This window comes from Mesoplodon densirostris, chromosome 10, assembly GCF_025265405.1.
Source record: "Mesoplodon densirostris isolate mMesDen1 chromosome 10, mMesDen1 primary haplotype, whole genome shotgun sequence".
Classification (NCBI taxonomy): domain Eukaryota; kingdom Metazoa; phylum Chordata; class Mammalia; order Artiodactyla; family Ziphiidae; genus Mesoplodon; species Mesoplodon densirostris.
The window spans coordinates 21,075,273-21,094,045 of NC_082670.1; the positions used below are offsets into that span (position 1 = coordinate 21,075,273).

Consider the following 18,773-nt stretch of genomic DNA (forward strand, 5'->3'; position numbering starts at 1 on the left):
AGGCTCTGGTTTCTGAACCTGCCATAAGGATTAGTTTATTTCTCCCTATAATCCTAGACAGTCACCTTCCTATTCTTAATCCTACCAGCTTCCTGCCTTACTTTCTGTCTGTTTTGGACTAGCTCAACTTCATCCTGTGTGTTATTGAAACAACATGCCCTACAGTTCAGCTGAAATAAAGCAAGAATTTTAGAAGAGAAATGTGATCTCAGATGAAGTCAGACATAAATCCAGCTTGGTGTGTCCAAGGTTTACTTAATTCATCTGTGGAAATGCATCTGCTTCCAACCATTCTGCTCCTTCTTTACATAATACCCGGCTTCGCTGTCTTGTAGCCAGAAAATAATGCCACTGCGATACCAGAATGATGGTATTGAACCATGATGAACCATTCCGAATTGCCAGATTCTGTAATATCACTTTCATTATGCACATCTTCTTTAACCCACAGTTGTCCCCAAATTAAGAACTTTTAGAATAATGAGAGTTAATCATATGTGTGTTCAGGTAAAATAGAGAAAAATCATGTTGCATTTGTAGATGTCATGCATTTACACAAGAATGTGAAGGGATCACTGATATTTGACATCAATTGGTAATACCTGCTTATGCTTCAGTCATAAAAATTATAAAGAAGTAGGAGTATTTTTCAATGCTAGCAGAATGCTTGTATTTAAACGCTTGGGTATGTATTTGAAGTTTTTCCTAGGAGTAGAACAGGCCAACCAGGCAGCTTGTCAGGCTCTAGCACATTTTATCTGGAATATTCATCCAATCAGAAAGTGGAAATAATTGGAACCATTCTCTTCCAGTACTCTACAAGGTGATTGAAATTCATAAGGATGAGCATTATACACATAGCCAGAGTGCTTTACATCATTAAAGAAAGATTAAAATGATGTTCAGTGTGACTTGGCATGTTTATTTCACCACTTTGCACCCAGGGCCTGTCATGGTCCTGGGTGATTTTGACCTGCCAGCAGCCTTCCTCACAGCCCGTGACCTCTTCCCCTCCACCCTGCTTTACCCTTGATGGCCACACCCTAGACCTTGTCATCTCCTGGAACGGCTTCTCCTGGGGTGAAATCATCATTTAGTTATCTCTCTCAGACCACAGCCTCTAGTCTTTCACTTTCTTTTTCACTTTCAAGTCTTTTTCACTTTCTCTCCCTTGGCGGTACCCAGATTTGGACTTCTGGGGGGCCTCCAGGCCATGGATCCCTTGGCTTTCCCCTTGTTTCCATCTCCTTCCTGCCTTCCCTTCCTTTCCTGACCGCCAAGCCCCATGGTGTCCATCCCTTCAGTGGGGCCCTGTCAGTATCCCCCACTCCTTCTGTCCCCACTGTTTTTCTGGCTCGCCTGCCTGGAAAGCCTGCATCCCTGCAGCAAGCCAACTGCCCTTTCTCCACACACATTTGGGCTGCTGGGAGCTGTAGGAGAAGATCACACAGCTGTTCAGCTTGGTGCCACCAACAATTCATGACCTTCACTCTCACTGGGCTCTTAATGGGTCCCGGGAAGTTCTTTTTAATTTCTCAAGCTATTTTATCTCTTTATTTCCCAAGTTTGCCCCAGGCTTATCCCCCACCCCTGTAGAAGTTTGTTTACAGTGCTATCTGATCATCTTATACTCCCTGTGTAGCCTTTCCGTGGCTCTTCATTGCCCTGAGAATAAAATCCCAACCCCTTCCTTTGACCTCTGAGGCTCACTGTGACCTGGTTCCCACTTAGCTCCTAGATTCCTCTGTCATCCCCTCCCTATCCCACGTTATTTGCTAACTGATTTGAACTGTGTTCAGTCTCTGGAAAGCACAGGCTCCCTAGGAGTTGTAGTCCAGGGGAAGAGATAGTAAAAGGAACAGCTCTTCCAATATGAAATGCCCAGTTTCTTGATGGGCATTTGTACTATGGAAGGACAGAAGAGGAGGTCTGTACTTTAATTCCTTGAAAATTAGTAATTTATATTTAGTGTACACATAATCTAATAAATTATTATTAGATAAATTAGATAATTTATTGAGTGGAACACACCATTTTCTAACTATTCTAATAAAATCTAATGTGAAAGAACTAAACATGGAGGATATTTATGTTGTTAGATACCTTTAGCTTACAAATGGGCGTTAAATAAAGGGCTTTATTATTAAGTTCCTATAGCTCTCCAGCTCCTAGTACTCAAAAAATAGAATTATATTTACCAAAATTGAAGTGATACCCATCTTTTTTTTTTTTTTTTTTGGCTGCGTCGGGTCTTAGTTGTGGCACGTAGGATCTTCACTGAGGCATGCGGGATCTTTTGTTGCAGTGCCTGGCCTTCTCTCTAGTTGTGGTGTGTGGGTTCCAGAGCACATGGGCTCTGTAGTTTGCAGCACGCGGGCTCTCTAGTTGAGGTGTGTGAGCTCAGTAGTTGCGGCGCACAGGCTTAGTTGCCCCGCGGCATGTGGGATCTTAATTCCCTGACCAGGGATGGAAGCCGCATCCCCTGCTCTGGAAGGCGGATTCTTTACCACTGGACCACCAGGGAAGTCCCGAAACCCATCTTTGTTTAAAAAAAAAATAATGGTGTATCACAAAATAAATTTCTGAGTGCATTTCAGAAAACTTGATTTTTGAAATGTATCGTTGTTTTTGTTGGTCTTACAGGAGAATCATGAAAAAAGTCTGCATGGAGCCATCTGAGCGACTGGCCAGTCTCCAGGCTCTGTGGGACAGCCAGACTGTGGCCGAGCAGGGCCCCTGTGGTGAGCATGCATTTTAAAACCAAAAAATAAATGGCTGGATGGCTGCCGTTTTGCCAGGAAGCTAAGTCTATTCCTAGTGTGCTACCGTAAAGGTACAATTACTTTTAAGGTGTAATTAGCACCGCACAGACTCTAGATTGGTGGAAAAACATCCTATATTTAAGCTATATTGCATCCTGCTATGTACTTACTGTAGAACAGGGGGGAGAATCTTTGCTGTTTTCCCAAAAGGAGAGAATAATCAGCGTTTTCAACATCGGCCATATTTAAGCTTTTAAATTTTAACTTCAAAAACATTTAGTCGAAAACCTGTCACATTTCTATTGTATAATTCAGGTGGATTTTCTCAGATGTATGCCTGTGTTTGTGACTGGCTTGGATTTTCATACAGGGAAGAAGTACAATGGGTAAGTGTATCTGTATGCATGCACACACACACTTTCTCACACACACACACACACACACACCTGGAGAATATTCCAGTATTTGACTGGCTTATTTCACTCTCTCTCTCTTTTTCCCCCCACCATTCATTGCTTGCTTAAAATCTTTCTTCCTCAGATTACATAAAAATCTGCCTGTGTCATTGTCTGATTCTCTTTGCATCTCTCTTGCTTCCCTGATCCTCTACGGGGACTGTTTATATGACTGAATTATGTTTCAAATAGGATGTGGATACTATTTATCTGACACAAGACACCAGGGAATTGAATTTACAAGACTTCAGTCATCTTGACCACAGGTAAGCTTCTTTCTTTCCTTTCTCTCACTTCTGATTTTGCTTTCAGAGCTGCCCTTGTCTGTCAGTACTTATAAGTGTACATTATCTCCAGAGAATCCTTTTTTTATAAGGGGAATCAGGAGAACCTAAGAATCTCTGGATTTTGCCTTTTAAGTAAGAGTTTCCAGTGTGTTTATCACTATGACTGGTTTGGGATGGGGGTGCATGAATGTACCTCAAGTCCAGGATTTACACTTATAAACTGTGGAAACAATTTAATTCTTAGGTTCTTATGCCAGCCCACACATCTATTTAATCTACCCTGTATATAAAATACAGTACTATTTTGCCTAATTGCCATTTAGAACATTTTTCTATAAGGGAACTTTATGCTAAAATCCTAACAAATGACTTTGAGTTTACAATTCCTTTATTGGGGATGGCTAGGGTTTATATGCATATATTGGTGGAAATCAGTTTGCCAGTATCTGCCTTATGATAGTGATAATAAAACGCTGAAGCCTGTTACAAGTTATTTGAGAGATTTTTAGGTTTTAAGATGTCGACTTTACTATATTTAGGGCTGTGGCTTGTGTGATCAGGCCCCGGAGAAGAAACTTCATTCCGTTCCCCTTCTCTGTGTAAGAGCAGACCTAGCAAAGTGATTCTGATACTTGATAAAGCTGAGCATTGCAACTCCCCTCTCACCCCACGTCCCTGCCCCTGGCAAGTCTTTCTGGTCATCTATCCCGGCCTATCTCCTCAACCCTGGAGATGCTGCTACATATTTTAGGTGGGTAGATATGATAGCTCCATCGCAATGAATCCCAGCTTGAGAAATCTTTTCTCTCTGTTTGGAATGCAGAGAGAGAAATCTGAGATTCCAGCTGTACCTTTCATGCCATTTGGACGATTGGAATTGTAGAGAGGTTGGTTGCCTCTTTTTATTAACACCATCATCTTTCCCCCAAAATACCATTTCAAATTATTTTTCCACTTACCTGGCAGGGAGTCCAGAGTTGTAGCAGAGTCCCCAAAGAGTTCTGGCCAACTGAATTGAGCAAAGAAAAAGTGTGCTGGATGGATATGGCCTTTGTGCACAGCCTGGGTCTACGGTGGATGGTGAAGCAGGCTCAGCTATGTCTGTAGATGTGGCTAAAGCCTAAAGCCCCCAGTTCTCAAGCTCAGATTTGATTCCTTTTTGTGGAACAGGCAGTTTTCTCTTGCTTAGAGCCGTTCTCCCTCTTCCTATATTTGAGGGAATGTCATCCTCCCATTTAGGCAAGATGTTTCCTGTGTAGCTCATGAAGAAGTGCACTGAGAAACATAAATGGAAGATATTTTATTTTGTAAATATTTTCCAATAAAAACAGAAAATTGTACATAGAATAAGATAAGAGTAGGTAGGCCTACAGTGTCCAGTCTCAATGTTCTTGGTCCCAGGATCTCTTTATATTCTTAAAAATGGTTGCATTGTTCATATGGGTTTTATCTTTTGGTATTTATCATATTGGAAATTAAAACTAAAAACGTTTATTAAGTCCTTTAAAAATAATGTTAGTAAACCTATTATATGCTAATATAGATACCTTTTTTTTTGTGGTACGCGGGCCTCTCCCGTGGGGAGCACATGCTCCGGACGCGCAGGCTCAGCGGCCATGGCTCACGGGCCCAGCTGCTCCGTGGCATGTGGAATCTTCCTGGACCGGGGCACAAATCTGTGTCTCCCGCATCGGCAGGCGGACTCTCAACCATTGCGCCACCAGGGAAGCCCCATGACTCTTTTTGAATTATGGTTTTCTCAGGGTCTACGCCCAGTAGTGGAATTGCTGGGTCGTATAGTAGTTCTATTTTTAGTTTTTTACGGAACCTCCATACTGTTCTCCATAGTGGCTGTATCAGTTTACATTCCCCCCAACAGTGCAAGAGCTTCCCTTTTCTACACACCCTCTTCAGCATTTATTGTTTGTAGATTTTCTTGATGATGGCCATTCTGACCAGTGTGAGATGATATCTCATTGTAGTTTTGATTTGCATTTTTCTAATGATTAATGATGTTGAGCATTCTTTCATGTGTTTGTTGGCAGTCTGTATATATTCTTTGGAGAAATGTCTATTTAGGTCTTCTGCCCATTTTTGGATTGGGTTGTTTGTTTTTTTTGGTATTGAGCTGCATGAGTTGCTTGTATGTTTTGTAGATTAATCCTTTGTCAGTTGCTTCATTTGCACATATTTTCTCCCATTCTGAGGGCTGTCTTTTAATCTTGTTTATGGTTTACTTTGCTGTGCTAAAGGTTTTAAGTTTCATTAAGTCCCACTTCTTTATTTTTGTTTTTATTTCCATTTCTCTAGGAGGTGGGTCAAAAAGGATCTTGCTGTGATTTATGTCAGAGTGTTCTTTCTCTTGTTTTCCTCTAAGTGTTTGATGGTGTCTGGCCTTATATTTAGGTCTTTAATCCATTTTGAGTTTATTTTTGTGTATGGTGTTAGGGAGTGTTCTAATTTCATTCTTTTACATGTAGCTGTCCAGTTTTCCCAGCACCACTTTTTGAAGAGGCTGTCTTTTCTCCACTGTATATTCTTGCCTCCTTTATCAAAGATAAGGTGACCATATGTGTGTGGGTTTATCTCTGGGCTTTCTATCCCGTTCCATTGATCTATATTTCTGTTTTTGTGCTGGTACCATGCTGTCTTGATTACTGTAGCTTTGTAGTATAGTCTGAAGTCAGGGAGTCTCATTCCTCCAGCTCCGTTTTTCTTTCTCAAGATTGCTTTGGCTATTCGGGGTCGTTTGTGTTTCCATACAAACTGTGAAATTTTTGTTCTAGTTCTGAGAAAAATGCCATTGGTAGTTTGATAGGGATTGCATTGAATCTGTAGATTGCTTTGGGTAGTATAGTCATTTTCACAATGCTGATTCTTCCAATCCAAGAACATGGTATATTTCTCCATCTGTTCGTATCATCTTTAATTTCTTTCATCAGTGTCTTACAGTTTTCTGCATACAGATCTTTTGTCTCCTTAGGTAGGTTTATTCCTAGATATTTTATTCTTTTGGTTGCAGTGGTAAATGGGAGTGTTTTCTTAATTTCACTTTCAGATTTTTCATCATTAGTGTATAGGAATGCAAGAGATTTCTGTGCATTAATTTTGTATCCTGCTACTTCACCAACTTCTTTGATTAGCTCTAGTAGTTTTCTGGTAGCATCTTTAGGATTCTCTATGGATAGTATCATGTCATCTGCAGACAGTGACAGCTTTACTTCTTCTTTTCCAATTTGGATTCCTTTTCTTTTTTTCTCTGATTGCTGTGGCTAAAACTTCCAAAACTATGTTGAATAATAGTGGTGAGAGTGGGCAGCCTTGTCTTGTTCCTGGTCTTAGTGGAAATGGTTTCATTTTTTCACCATTGAGGACGATGTTGGCTGTGCATTTGTCATATATGGCCTTTATTATGTTGAGGAAAGTTCCCTCTATGCCTACTTTCTGGAGGGTTTTTATCATAAATGGGTGTTGAATTTTGTCGAAAGCTTTCTCTGCATCTATTGAGATGATCATATGGTTTTTCTTCTTCATTTTGTTAATATGGTGTATCATGTTGATTGATTTGTGTATATTGAAGAATCCTTGCATTCCTGGGATAAACCCCACTTGATCATAATGTATGATCCTTTTAATGTTCTGTTGGATTCTGTTTGCTAGTATTTTGTTGAGGATTTTTGCATCTATGTTCATCAATGATATTGGCCTATAGTTTTCTTTCTTTGTGACATCCTTGTCTGGTTTTGGTATCAGGGTGATGGTGGCCTCGTAGAATGAGTTTGGGAGTGTTCCTCCCTCTGCTATATTTTGGAAGAGTTTGAGAAGGATAGGTGTTAGCTCTTCTCTAAATGTTTGATAGAATTTGCCTGTGAAGCCATCTGGTCCTGGGCTTTTGTTTGTTGGAAGATTTTTAATCACAGTTTCAATTTCAGTGCTTGTGATTGGTCTGTTCATATTTCCTATTTCTTTCTGGTTCAGTCTCGGAAGGTTGTGCCCAGTAGTTTGGAAGGATTCATAATGGCACAATTTGAGTGTTATGAGGGTCATTTGAGAGGTTTTACAACACTCCGTGTTTGTATTTTTCTCATTTGGGTATGAGTTAGGGAGAAGAGAACGGAGGAATTAGAGGTGCAAGAGGAGAGATTAAATGGGCCATGTGTTGAGCTGGAGTTTGTTAGAAAATAGGGGCAATAGTTCTCATATGTACTGATGACTTTTCCCACTGTGGCTGTTGGCTCCCATTTATCTCTATTTGATCATAATTCAGATACAAATAAGCAATTTTGTTTACAATTAAAATGAGATTCTGCATGCATTTATACGTTGATGTCCCTGAACCTGATCATTTCAGCAGACTTCCTTCTAGAAAGCTGTACACATTTCATATAGTCAGTCTGAAAGCTCCCCTGATTGTCCATCATTCAAAGCTTTATTTATTTATTTATTTTTTATTTTATTTTTATTTTTTTTTGCTGTACATGGGCCTCTCACTGTTGTGGCCTCTCCCGCCGCGGAGCACAGGCTCCGGACGCACAGGCTCAGCGGCCATGGCTCACGGGCCCAGCCGCTCTGCGGCATGTGTGATCTTCCCAGACCAGGGCACGAACCCATGTCCCCTGCATCAGCAGGCGGACTCTCAACCACTGCGCCACCAGGGAAGCCCAAAGCTTTATTTTTCATTCCATTCTTTTTCCCCATTGCATTTAGTCATCAGAGGTAGATGACTTAAGGGTCCTTGAAATCATTAGTGCTCCCAGGATGGAAGTTCCATGGGGGCTGGGCTCTCTCTGTCTTGTTCACACTGTATGACCTGATACTCTGCAGTCAGACCAGTGGCTCAGAGTGAAGGTTTTTCAAGGGAAACTGAACTGCTCTAGGATAGCAGATCGGAATCCTGGGAGGCTGAGCGGATTAATTTTTAACACATTTTTGACCAGAGATATATTACAGCCAGAGGTGTTAGTTTCTGCAAAAATCCCCCAGTCAATAATGTGTTAAGAATCTATCAGATTACTAAAATACTTTCTTCCCCGTACTCAAGTTGGCAGTTGTTGCTCTAATGGCACCCAATTTTGCTCTGCGTTACCTACTCCAATCCAGGGCTAAATCCTGTCTGGATTGCTATGCAATTCCATCTGTTTCTTTCAGTTCACTCGCCCAGTTCATTGTCTTTTTGCACCCAGGGGTTTGTAACTACCGTTTTCTAGGACCAGCTCAGATACAAAGTGGGAGATCTGGGTCATGTGTGTGGTACTGATGTTTATGTTGCAGGTCTAGTAACAGGGAGGACCAAACGTGGTCTTGGCAGCTTTATCATCTGGAGCGCAGAGATGGAAGAAACAGTAATCTCTGTGTGACCCCATCATCACACATAGGAGACAGATTTAGAAGAAGGTGCAGATCTGGGGACAGGGCAGTGCCCTTGTCATTGTTCTCATCACAGAGACCTTACTAATGTCCTCACCCTCTGATTTGCCTGGGATCTGCTCTTCTTCAGAGACATGCCCAGTGGTATGATACATGTTATATCACATGACCTATAGAGCCTCATGTACTGAGAAATAGAGAAGCATATACATCGTATTGAGGCTTCTTAGGAGTCATCCAGCATGCTATTCTCTCTTCACTGTAGACCAGCCTCTCTGTTCCTATACATTCTGCTACCTCACTACACCGCTTAGGGTCTGCCCAGGAACTTCAAGGCAGATTTATAAGCAACTTGAATGCTGTAACTGATTAATGAATTAATTGATTCTAACTCATGAACTATGGCTCTACCAGAATTAAATGTAGGGCCAGGTACCCTGTTGTTGCTGAATAAGCATTCAGGTATGAGGATGACAGCGGTCATCCTGGATCCACCCAGTTAGTCTCTGGAGGAGAACAGGAATTAGGAAGTACTTGGAAAAATGCCCATTCAGTTATTACTTATAGCTTCCAACATTTTATTTAAGTGTATTCTTAAAATTTATTCTAGTTTAGGTATCAGTGGGCCGAAAAGATGACACAGATTGAAGAAGGCTTTGTTATACTTCTCATGGGATCTCTCAGTGGCCTGTGAGCTGACATGTTAAAAATGTAATTACACTGTAATTTGGAGTGGCAGGGAACGATGAGGTTAGAGGTAGTGGTGCCGAGGAGAAGAGAATATATAGCTTTAACTACATCGATTTTTCTTGTTCCCTGAAGATTTTTAAGAGGAGCTAATCTTCTCCCTCCTCTAAAGCCTCCGCGACATGCATCATCGAGCTTAAACTTGGCTCATGAGAGCCCAGCCAGCAGTTCATCCCCTTCAGACTCATGTTTTTGTGTTGTCATATTTCATACTCATCAAGGTGACATTCATGTGCCTGATGCTTTCAGGGAATTGTTTGGAGTGTGGATTCATGTTTGTCAAGGTTGTCCTGAAGCCACTGGTATACTTCTTTCCTAATCTAAGCTCCTTCTCTTTATTCCTGCTCTCATTTAAAAAGGAAGAAGTGCTGTTTGGAGTGTGGAATCAGAAGCATTAGCTTCTATTTCCATTCCTAAATTTCTTTTTTTTTTTTTTTTTTTTTTTTTGCGGTACGCGGGCCTCTCACTGCTGTGGCCTCTCCCCGTTGCGGAGCACAGGCTCCGGAAGCGCAGGCTCAGCGGCCATGGCTCACGGGCCCAGCCGCTCCGCGGCATGTGGGATCTTCCCGGACCGGGGCATGAACCCGTGTCCCCTGCATCGGCAGGCGGACTCTCAACCACTGCGCCACCAGGGAAGCCCTCCATTCCTAAATTTCTGTAAATAATTCTGTAAAACAGTGGTCTCCAGCCCGGGTCAGATGGACTGTATGGTGAACACAGTAAATGATGATATATTGAGGAATGTGGAGAAAAGAGTAGAACTTGTTTTATGCTTATTTTTTTCTTATCCATTTTATGTGTGTGAGTATGCTTTTTTTTTTTTTTTTTACTGAGCCTAATATATTAATATAGTAGCACATGTATATAATTTATAGATTAACACACAGATTTGGGGGAGATGTGTGCTCAGAATACTTTTCAGTGAGGAGAGAACGATCAAAAAATTTAGAGAATACCCCTTTAGGCCTCTGGCATGTCCTCATCGGGGAAGTGTTTCAGGTTGTCATATCGTCACAGAGTTGGTGAGCCGTCCAACTCATCAGCTCATTTATACAGACGTATTCGTTTATATGTTGATGTCCCAGAACATCAACATATATCTATATAAATTAGCACATCAGGCAGGATTGGTATCCATGACATTTAAAAAATTTTAAAGCTCTCCCACTCCCATTTTCAAACTAGATATAAAGGAGAAAAGTCTAAATTATCCCCAGAAAGGCTATCAAATGAATACATCAGGAACAGACTGCTGTGGTTCTGAGTTTTACCAGCCTTTCTACTACAGAGCATATTTCATTGGGTGCACACAGAAAGCAGGAGAGTGGCAAAACTCTGTATTCTTGCATGAAACACTTCCTTCGAGCCTTTAAATGTTTGTAGGATTTACTGGGGGGAGCTCTTCAATCCTGTGGTATGTGGGCACACTCAGATAATCACAGTGTTGTTCATTGGATTATTACTCTGTACCTTTGTGCTTTTCTTGCATTGTAGATTATGGGGCCTGCTAGACATCCTTCCAATCTGTCAGTCATTTTTGTTCGTTAACACTGTCCTGGAGTATTTCACACTCTTTGAAAGTCACAGTGTTTTTACAGTTTCAGGGAGGAGGCGGGCGGGGGCGAAGGAGTAAGGAGGGAAATTTGGCCCAAAAATAATAACTGGAAAAATTGAATTCTTATGAAGTCATCTAGATCACAAAGATCAGGTGAGAACTTCTAATTCAATAGATTATCTAGAATCTAGAGTGGCAAAGAATTTGACAAGTGATTTAGACTCCAAATTGCTTGCCAACTTCTTTGTTTTTGCATTTTAATTTCTTTTAATAGTCCCCAGATATTAGTTTATTTTTGATGTCCAAAGGAATAAGAGGACAATCGTTGTTTAAGCAATCACCTCAGAATACTTCTTAGTGTTGGCTTTCAAATTAGAAACTAAGTGCTTGGTTGGATGTAATGGAAGGGGTTTGAAATTTTTGATTTGAAAACCCATGGATATGCCACCCTGGATTCCCCTGTAGAGTAGGTTGAAGACTCTTGACAATATGGAAGGCATCTGACCCATTAGAGAGATGATAGCACCGTGGTTAAGACAACCAGATCATAGGTCACAGTGCCTGGGTCTGAATCCTGTCTCTGTCCAGACTCACTTTGTGACCTTGGGCAGCTCGCTAACCTCTCTGTGCCTTGGGAGAGGAGGGTGGGTCTCCATCTATAAAGTGGTGTTAATGACAGTGCCTCCCTCCTGGAGTTACTGTGAAGACTACATGGATTAATGTATTTAAAACAGTTCGTGCTAGTACATAAAAATGTTTAAATAAATACTTGCTATTTTTATATCCTACAAGATTTGCCCTCTTTTTAAATGAACAGCTATATTAAGTGACCAGTTTTCTTAATTGAAAGAAAAAGGATTAGAGTTACACAATCCCTACATTACAGAAAATTTTAGATATTTCAGAGAGTAGTTTATGGTCTTTTCTGTGTTGCTTCTGACTTGTCAGTTTTATGCTGGTATTTTCTTCTAGAAAGATAAAAGCGAAAAACTTGGTTCTTTTGAGTTTTAAGGGAAAGTTTGGATTATTCAAAGGTGTCAACTGAAATGAGAAATAAGGTTCCCAACTTTTATTACCAACCCCAACTAGAGGCTGGACGAACAACAACAACAAACCAACTCTATATGTAGTACGTTTACGTCAGTAGAAAGTTACGGGGTAGGAACTGTCTTGTCTCTGTTCAGCAGAGTATAAGAAACAGTTCTGCCATGTGGCCCTCCAGGATATTCGCACTGGCTCTTCCTTTTCAGGGTTTGGAGTCTTGAAAGGTTTTTGCTCCCATTTTAAGGAAATGGTAGAAGTGTCACATGAGAACATACATGAGAATACTGTGTTGTGAGGTTGCCTCAGGAGAGGCTTCCCTCAATGGCTGTAACTCTTCAAGGCTAACTTCAGATCAGAAGTCACATGGTAATGAAGAGTCATTTAGGAAGTCAAAGCAAACCATAGTGGGATATACAATAAATGCCATGAACTGATGGCAAAAAGCTGTTAACCACTTCCCACCCTGAGAAAATCAGTCAAGATGACTAGCACGGGTGTTTGGAAAGCTTTCTACATTGTGTAATATAATCATTATGTAATATAAGCAGTACTTAGTCAAAACATGGGCAGGAATTGTTCCTGAGTGACACAGACCCCCCATCAGGGAAGTACAGGGAGTTCTCTGCAGTTCGGTGACATCAGCACGGCAGTTGGGAGACGCATGTGAATGCAAATTGAGTATTTATCCAAGATTTGCTTACGTGTTCACTGATAACTGTGCTCTGAGAAAGCCGTCCCGGAAAATGAACTCTCAGAAATGAAATTAGTTATGTAGTGTCTTGTGTATTTTCTATTTAAGGGGGGCCAAATCAGAGGAAGAGGGAGACAGGGAGAATGGGCTAAGCAGCAGCCATATTATTACCTTTCTAACCTGGTGTCACACAGCATCACTGGACGACATCTACCTCTGTGTTTCCAGTTTTTGACAATTATGAATACAGCTGTTATCAGCAATACTATCGGGTTGGCCAAAAAGTTTGTTTGGGTTTTTCCATAACATCTTATGGAAAAACTCAAAGGAACTTTTTGGCCAACCCAATATGTAAGTTTTTGTGTAAATAAAAGTTTTTATTTCCCTTGGGTGAATACCCAGAATTGAGGTTGCTGGATCGTGGTAAATGTACATGAAACTTAATAAGCCACTGTCATACTGTCGTCCACCTTGAGCGTGCCATGTGCATTCCCATCAGCAGTGTATGAGGTTTCAGTCACTTTGCATCCTGGTCAGCAGTTGATATTGTCACTTTTTTTTTTGTTTGAGCAATTCAGTAGGTTTGTAGTGACATCTTATTTTGGCTTTAAATTGTATTTCTCTAATGGCTAATACTTTTGAAAATCTTTCATGTACTTATTTGCCTTCAGTATATTTTCTTTGATGAAGTGTCTGTTTAGATCTTTCCGTTTATTTGAAAAACTTGAGTTAATTATTTCTTATTACTGACTTCTGAGAGTTCTTTATACATTTTGAATACCAAGTCCTTTGTCAGAACTGGGATTTGCAAATATTTTCTCCCAGAATATGGTTGTCTTACCCTTCTCTCAACAGCATCTGTTGCTGAGCAAAAGTTTTTGACTTTGATAAAGTCCAGTGTATCAATGTTTTTTTCTTTGCTTTTGGCGTCAGATAGAAAAACTCTTTGACTAAGCCATACATTACTCTGTTGACCATTTCTTCTGGGATGGTGATGTGTCTCATGTAGAAGGCTAACTTCCTGTAAGAATCTTTTGTGACTGCTTTTTTTTTTTAACATCTCTCTTATTTGCACAGTAGTACTTCATATTCCCCCTATGCCAGAGGGATTATTTCACTCTGTTAGAGTTGCTTTTATTTTCTGAGCCTTCTGTTAGGCTGTGCTGGGCGGTTAGTATCACAAGGGGAGGGGCTGTCTTGCTGTGTTCATTGTTGGCTTAACCCAGCGATTCATGCACTGTGGGTGGCACTCGCTGGATCTGTGAATGGATGGAGTTGCTGGTCATTTTCGAGTTCCCATGCCTTTGCACATGCTCTTCCTAATTACTTGAAATACTCTCTTCCCTTTTCCCTGCCTGGCTGGCCCCTTTCTATCTCTCAGGCCTTGTGGACCCTTCCCCATTTGCCCCAGGATGAAGTGCTTATGTCCTCCTGTGTTCTTAGGGCACTTTGAACATGCTGCCTTTTCAGCATGTCTCCCATGGTGCTGCAGATAGCTGAGGAGGGGTCTTTCTCCACCACTGGAGAGCTGCCCTTACTCATCACTTAACCCTCAGACCCTAATATCCCTACCTAGGACTTAGTAGGTACTAAATAAATGTTTATTGAATGATTACGGTATATGTTTGTCCTTTTTTATTTTTAACACTAAAAAGCCTAGGCATTAACATAATTTAGAGAAACACGGTGGGCAGACCATGCCAGCATGCACGAGTCTCCATCATCTTCATGGACATTTTTTCTATAATAAGATTTTATTTACACCATCCATAGAACATTTACTTTTATGATTCTTTTAGATTATGAATATGGATCATTATAGATAAATTTAAAAATATAGTACAAAAATTCTGTTAGAAAAATATTCATATCATCTTTAATGCTGCCACCCAGGCAAGGTATTCTCGTAACATTTTGCTATACTTCTTAAAAAAAAACAAAACACAGTGTCTATATTTGTGAGCATTTATATCTATCATTTTATATGTAGTTTTTACCAATTACACTCATTGGCTCTGATCACACAAGTATGCACCTGTAACGCTGTATATTTTTAAAATTTAATATTGTACTCCGAACATTTCTGGTGTCATTAAGTGTTAGGTTTGACTTTTAGTGTACCAGAATACTATTTTCAAGGTTTTTGCATGTCATATATAGAGATGATGCTGTCCTACCCACTGCATTAACGTGAAACCTGGTTCTATTAATGATGTGCCCTTCAACTCCTGGAAATGAATTCATTATGACAACAGCCAGCTGTCCTTCAAGTCACATCAAGTGACAGAACAAAATACACAATAAAGAGGTTCTGAAGTGTAGTCACTACTTGACATTAAATCCACAAAAGGAGATGAGATGGGAATGATTTGCCATAGTTCCTGAATGGGGAAGTACAGGTGAGGACTCTCAGATACCGTGGGCTTGGGGGGCCCCGTATTATAAGGTGGAATTCACTCCCAGAGAAGCTGCATTAGACATCATGGAGAAATGCCGGGACTTGTTCTGAGCCCTTGGTCGGTGGAGAGAGATGAGAGAGTGGAGACCCTAAAACAACTATGGAAAGAGTTGTTGTTTTTGTTTTTTAATCTGAAGCTTCTTTTTTTAACCTAAAACTTAGCAAAGTTAATAAAGAGGCTTTTTGGTGGAAAAGATGGCACGTGGAACCACATGACTAATTCCTTGACGTTTTCTCTAACACCTGTGGATGCTCATTTCACCTTTTAAAGCAAATCTGATGAAACTACACACACGTGCTTCAGAGGCTGGGCTTCGACTGTAGTTCTGCCCCTTGGGCCTAGTTTCACTATATTTCTCTGAGCATCTATTTCTTCATCTGTAAAATGTAAACAATAATACCTCCTAGATGAGCTGTTGTTTGAGGTTTAAATGTAAAGTGCCTAGCATGGGGCCTGGTACCTTGAAGCTTGAAATAATAGTGATTTTCAGTTCTCTTTCTACCTTTTGCCTTTCATTTCTATTTCAGTAAAAATTTGTTCATTTGCTGCTTGTCATGCCCTGAGGATAAAACTGATATGGCCTCCCTGAAGCCACAAAACTGAAATAGACAGGGATGTTGTTTTCAAAGAACTTACAACCTGGGGTGATAAGGAATAGATGTTTAAGCATCAAACTATACTATAAGACAATAAAATAAATGCTAAGTAGAGGTATAAATATTGTGCTGGTTGAGGTGACCTTGGGGGAACTTAATAGAGGAGAGGATTATGATACAGGCATTGAAAGATACATGGATTTTTGTAGCTGAACACAGCGTTTTTTTAATTTTTAAATTTTTCTTAACTTTTAATTTTATAGTGGAGTGTAGTTGATTAACAATGTTGTGATAGTTTCAGGTGTACAGCAAAGTGGTTCAGTTATACATTTTCCCATTTAGGTTGTTGCATAATACTGAGCAGAGTTCCCTGGGCTATACAGTAGGCCCTTGTTGGTTATCCATTTTAAATATAGCAGTGTGTACATGTCAGTCCCAAACTCCCTAACTATTCCTTCCCCCCACCCTTCTTCCCCCCTAGTAAAAGATAACTCTGATTGTGAAATTGCATATGCTTGGTGAGTAGTGAATTGTCTGCTTTTTGGCTTGAGCATGAGTTAGGGGCTGGAAAAATAGTGTGGTGGCAGATCTCTGATACAAATAACTTCACTCTATGACTGAAGAACTTGTATGAAGCATAAGACAAAAAAAACACCTGGGCTATCTCATGTGTATAATCAGTACTAAGGACTGCAAGCAAGGTACCAAATTGTTGTGGGATGCTTGCCAGTAAGCATTGGGGATCCCATCCGATGTCACTTATTATCAGGCTAGATACTGTCCTTGCTTGCTGTATAAACTCCTCTAGCTAGAGAGCATATGATATACTTGATGGTGAAAGAATTTATGAAGGAGCAGTCTAAAGGAATAGGACCTGTTAGTATGGAATTATACATATGATTTCTCTTAGAGTAAGGAGGTTCTTCAAACAAACACTGCTACCAACCTCTTTTTCTTTGGAAATAGGAATCAGAGTCCCTAGAGGTAATTTACCTTCAACTTTTAGGAATTCTGCTTACATCATCCTGAAGATCTGTCCTAGAGAATTTAATTGTTGTCTGGGGGTCAAAATAGATATAGCTGAATGTTGTGCTTATAAATAATAGAAATTGACAGGTAAACTGGGATGTCATGGATTAAAAAGTCAAGTGCCAATATGGCTACTGTAAGAGCACTTTCATGTATTTTGTTATTTCTGCTTCTAGGGACCTAATACCTATCATTGCTGCTCTGGAATACAATCAGTGGTTCACTAAGCTGTCCTCTAAGGATCTAAAACTGGTAAGTAATTGAAGATGTTGCTTAGCTTTGCTGAATTTCAAAAACCTGATAATTATATAAAAACACAACCCACGTTTGTTTTTCTACCACACTGGTGAGCTGCATACATGTTATTTCTTAGGGGGATATTTTCTTATAAATGATCTGCAGAACATTTTATAAAGTTTGTAATGTGAGATGCTTCAGAGAAGTACTTCCTCATGTTTTCAGCTGCTTCAGGCAATTTTAGATGATGAACACAAAGACACATTTAGTGGAGCCTTCAGTACACACTCATTCTGTTGGCAAAGACTATTAAAGTTACATTTGCACAGCTGCAGATAGCAGGTTTTATGTTCCTATCTTGCATTCCATCTCCACAAAGCTTCCCTTCCTGAGAATTTAGGAAAACGTTACTAAGGTAGAGTTGGTCTGGTTTAATTATGATAGTTAACATTAATTTTCTAGATGAGTTTTTGGGCAGATTTATATGTAAGCAAAGTGAAATCTGTTAGTTTTCATAAGGCATGGGGGAGCCAAAGTTTTGGACTGTTTTACTACTGGGAATAAGATGCTCTGTTGGTTTTTTTTTTTTTTTTTTTGCAAATTCAAAGCAGCCATATGGACAGATGCTTATCCATGAGTTAGGTTTCTGCTGCTTCATTTTAGCACAGAAGGTAATTTAGATGTTGCTTTACTGGAGACTCTTACATTCAAGCCTCCAACTTTCAGAGGTCATAGAAACTGGGGGTTTAAGATTTTAAAAGTGAAGAGATAGGATTTGGATTGAGACATGGATCTATTGAAAGTGGAGGGTTGAGATTTGCTGGCGGCCAGCCTGCTGGTTCTCTGAACTTGCCTGGCGTGTGAGTGGCTTAAGGCGTTATAGGTATGAGCATGGGCAGAACTCATTTGGGGATTATTAAGAGCCAATGCAGTAGAGTGTGGGCTTGGAAACCCAGAAATCTGGGTTTCAGATTCTGACTCTTATTACAAAGCTGTGTGACCTTAGATACATTACTTGACCTTCCAGGGCCTCTGTTTCCTGCGTCCCTATTATTGTGAGCTAGTTGGAGCTCATGTCTTATCAGAATCTGTGTCTCAATAGCTACACAGTAAAAATTGGTTTAATAAATAGACGTCAAATGAGTTTGTTGAATGAATGAATGGACATAGCAATATAACTTTTGCAGGTTATTGAGATGAGTAAATAATGTGTATAGAAATTCCAACAGTGCCTAATGTATTACAGGCATGTCACAATCAGATTAGCAAAGAGGCTGAGAAATGAACAAATGGGGGAGCATGAATTATGGAAACTGTATCAGCTACATGGCCTGGGGTGGTGGTGGTGTCTGAGGTCAGTGATGACTGAGGTACAGATGGTGACCTCCCAGGGAACAAACAGACAGCCGTGGTGGGAGACCTGGGAACAGAAGCCTCTCATTGCTGTTTGCAGGGATGAGACCATTTGCAGGACTGAACCAGCAGAGATTCCAGGTGCACGAAGGGAGCCATTTTGAGGAATGAGAAGTAGATTAGCCCAGGGA

At 40.4% G+C, this 18,773-nt stretch overlaps 1 protein-coding gene across 3 annotated transcripts in view; it reads left to right on the forward strand.

The window, feature by feature from the left end:
• The window catches only part of CARMIL1 (capping protein regulator and myosin 1 linker 1), a 317,490-nt gene that overhangs the window by 147,621 nt on the left and 151,096 nt on the right, over nt 1–18,773 (forward strand). For all 3 annotated transcript variants that reach the window (XM_060109371.1, XM_060109372.1, XM_060109373.1), the window contains exons 6-9: nt 2,644–2,741; nt 3,078–3,148; nt 3,410–3,483; nt 17,169–17,244. In XM_060109371.1, the coding sequence (XP_059965354.1) occupies nt 2,644–2,741; nt 3,078–3,148; nt 3,410–3,483; nt 17,169–17,244 (319 nt within the window). The remainder of the gene's footprint in view (nt 1–2,643; nt 2,742–3,077; nt 3,149–3,409; nt 3,484–17,168; nt 17,245–18,773) is intronic.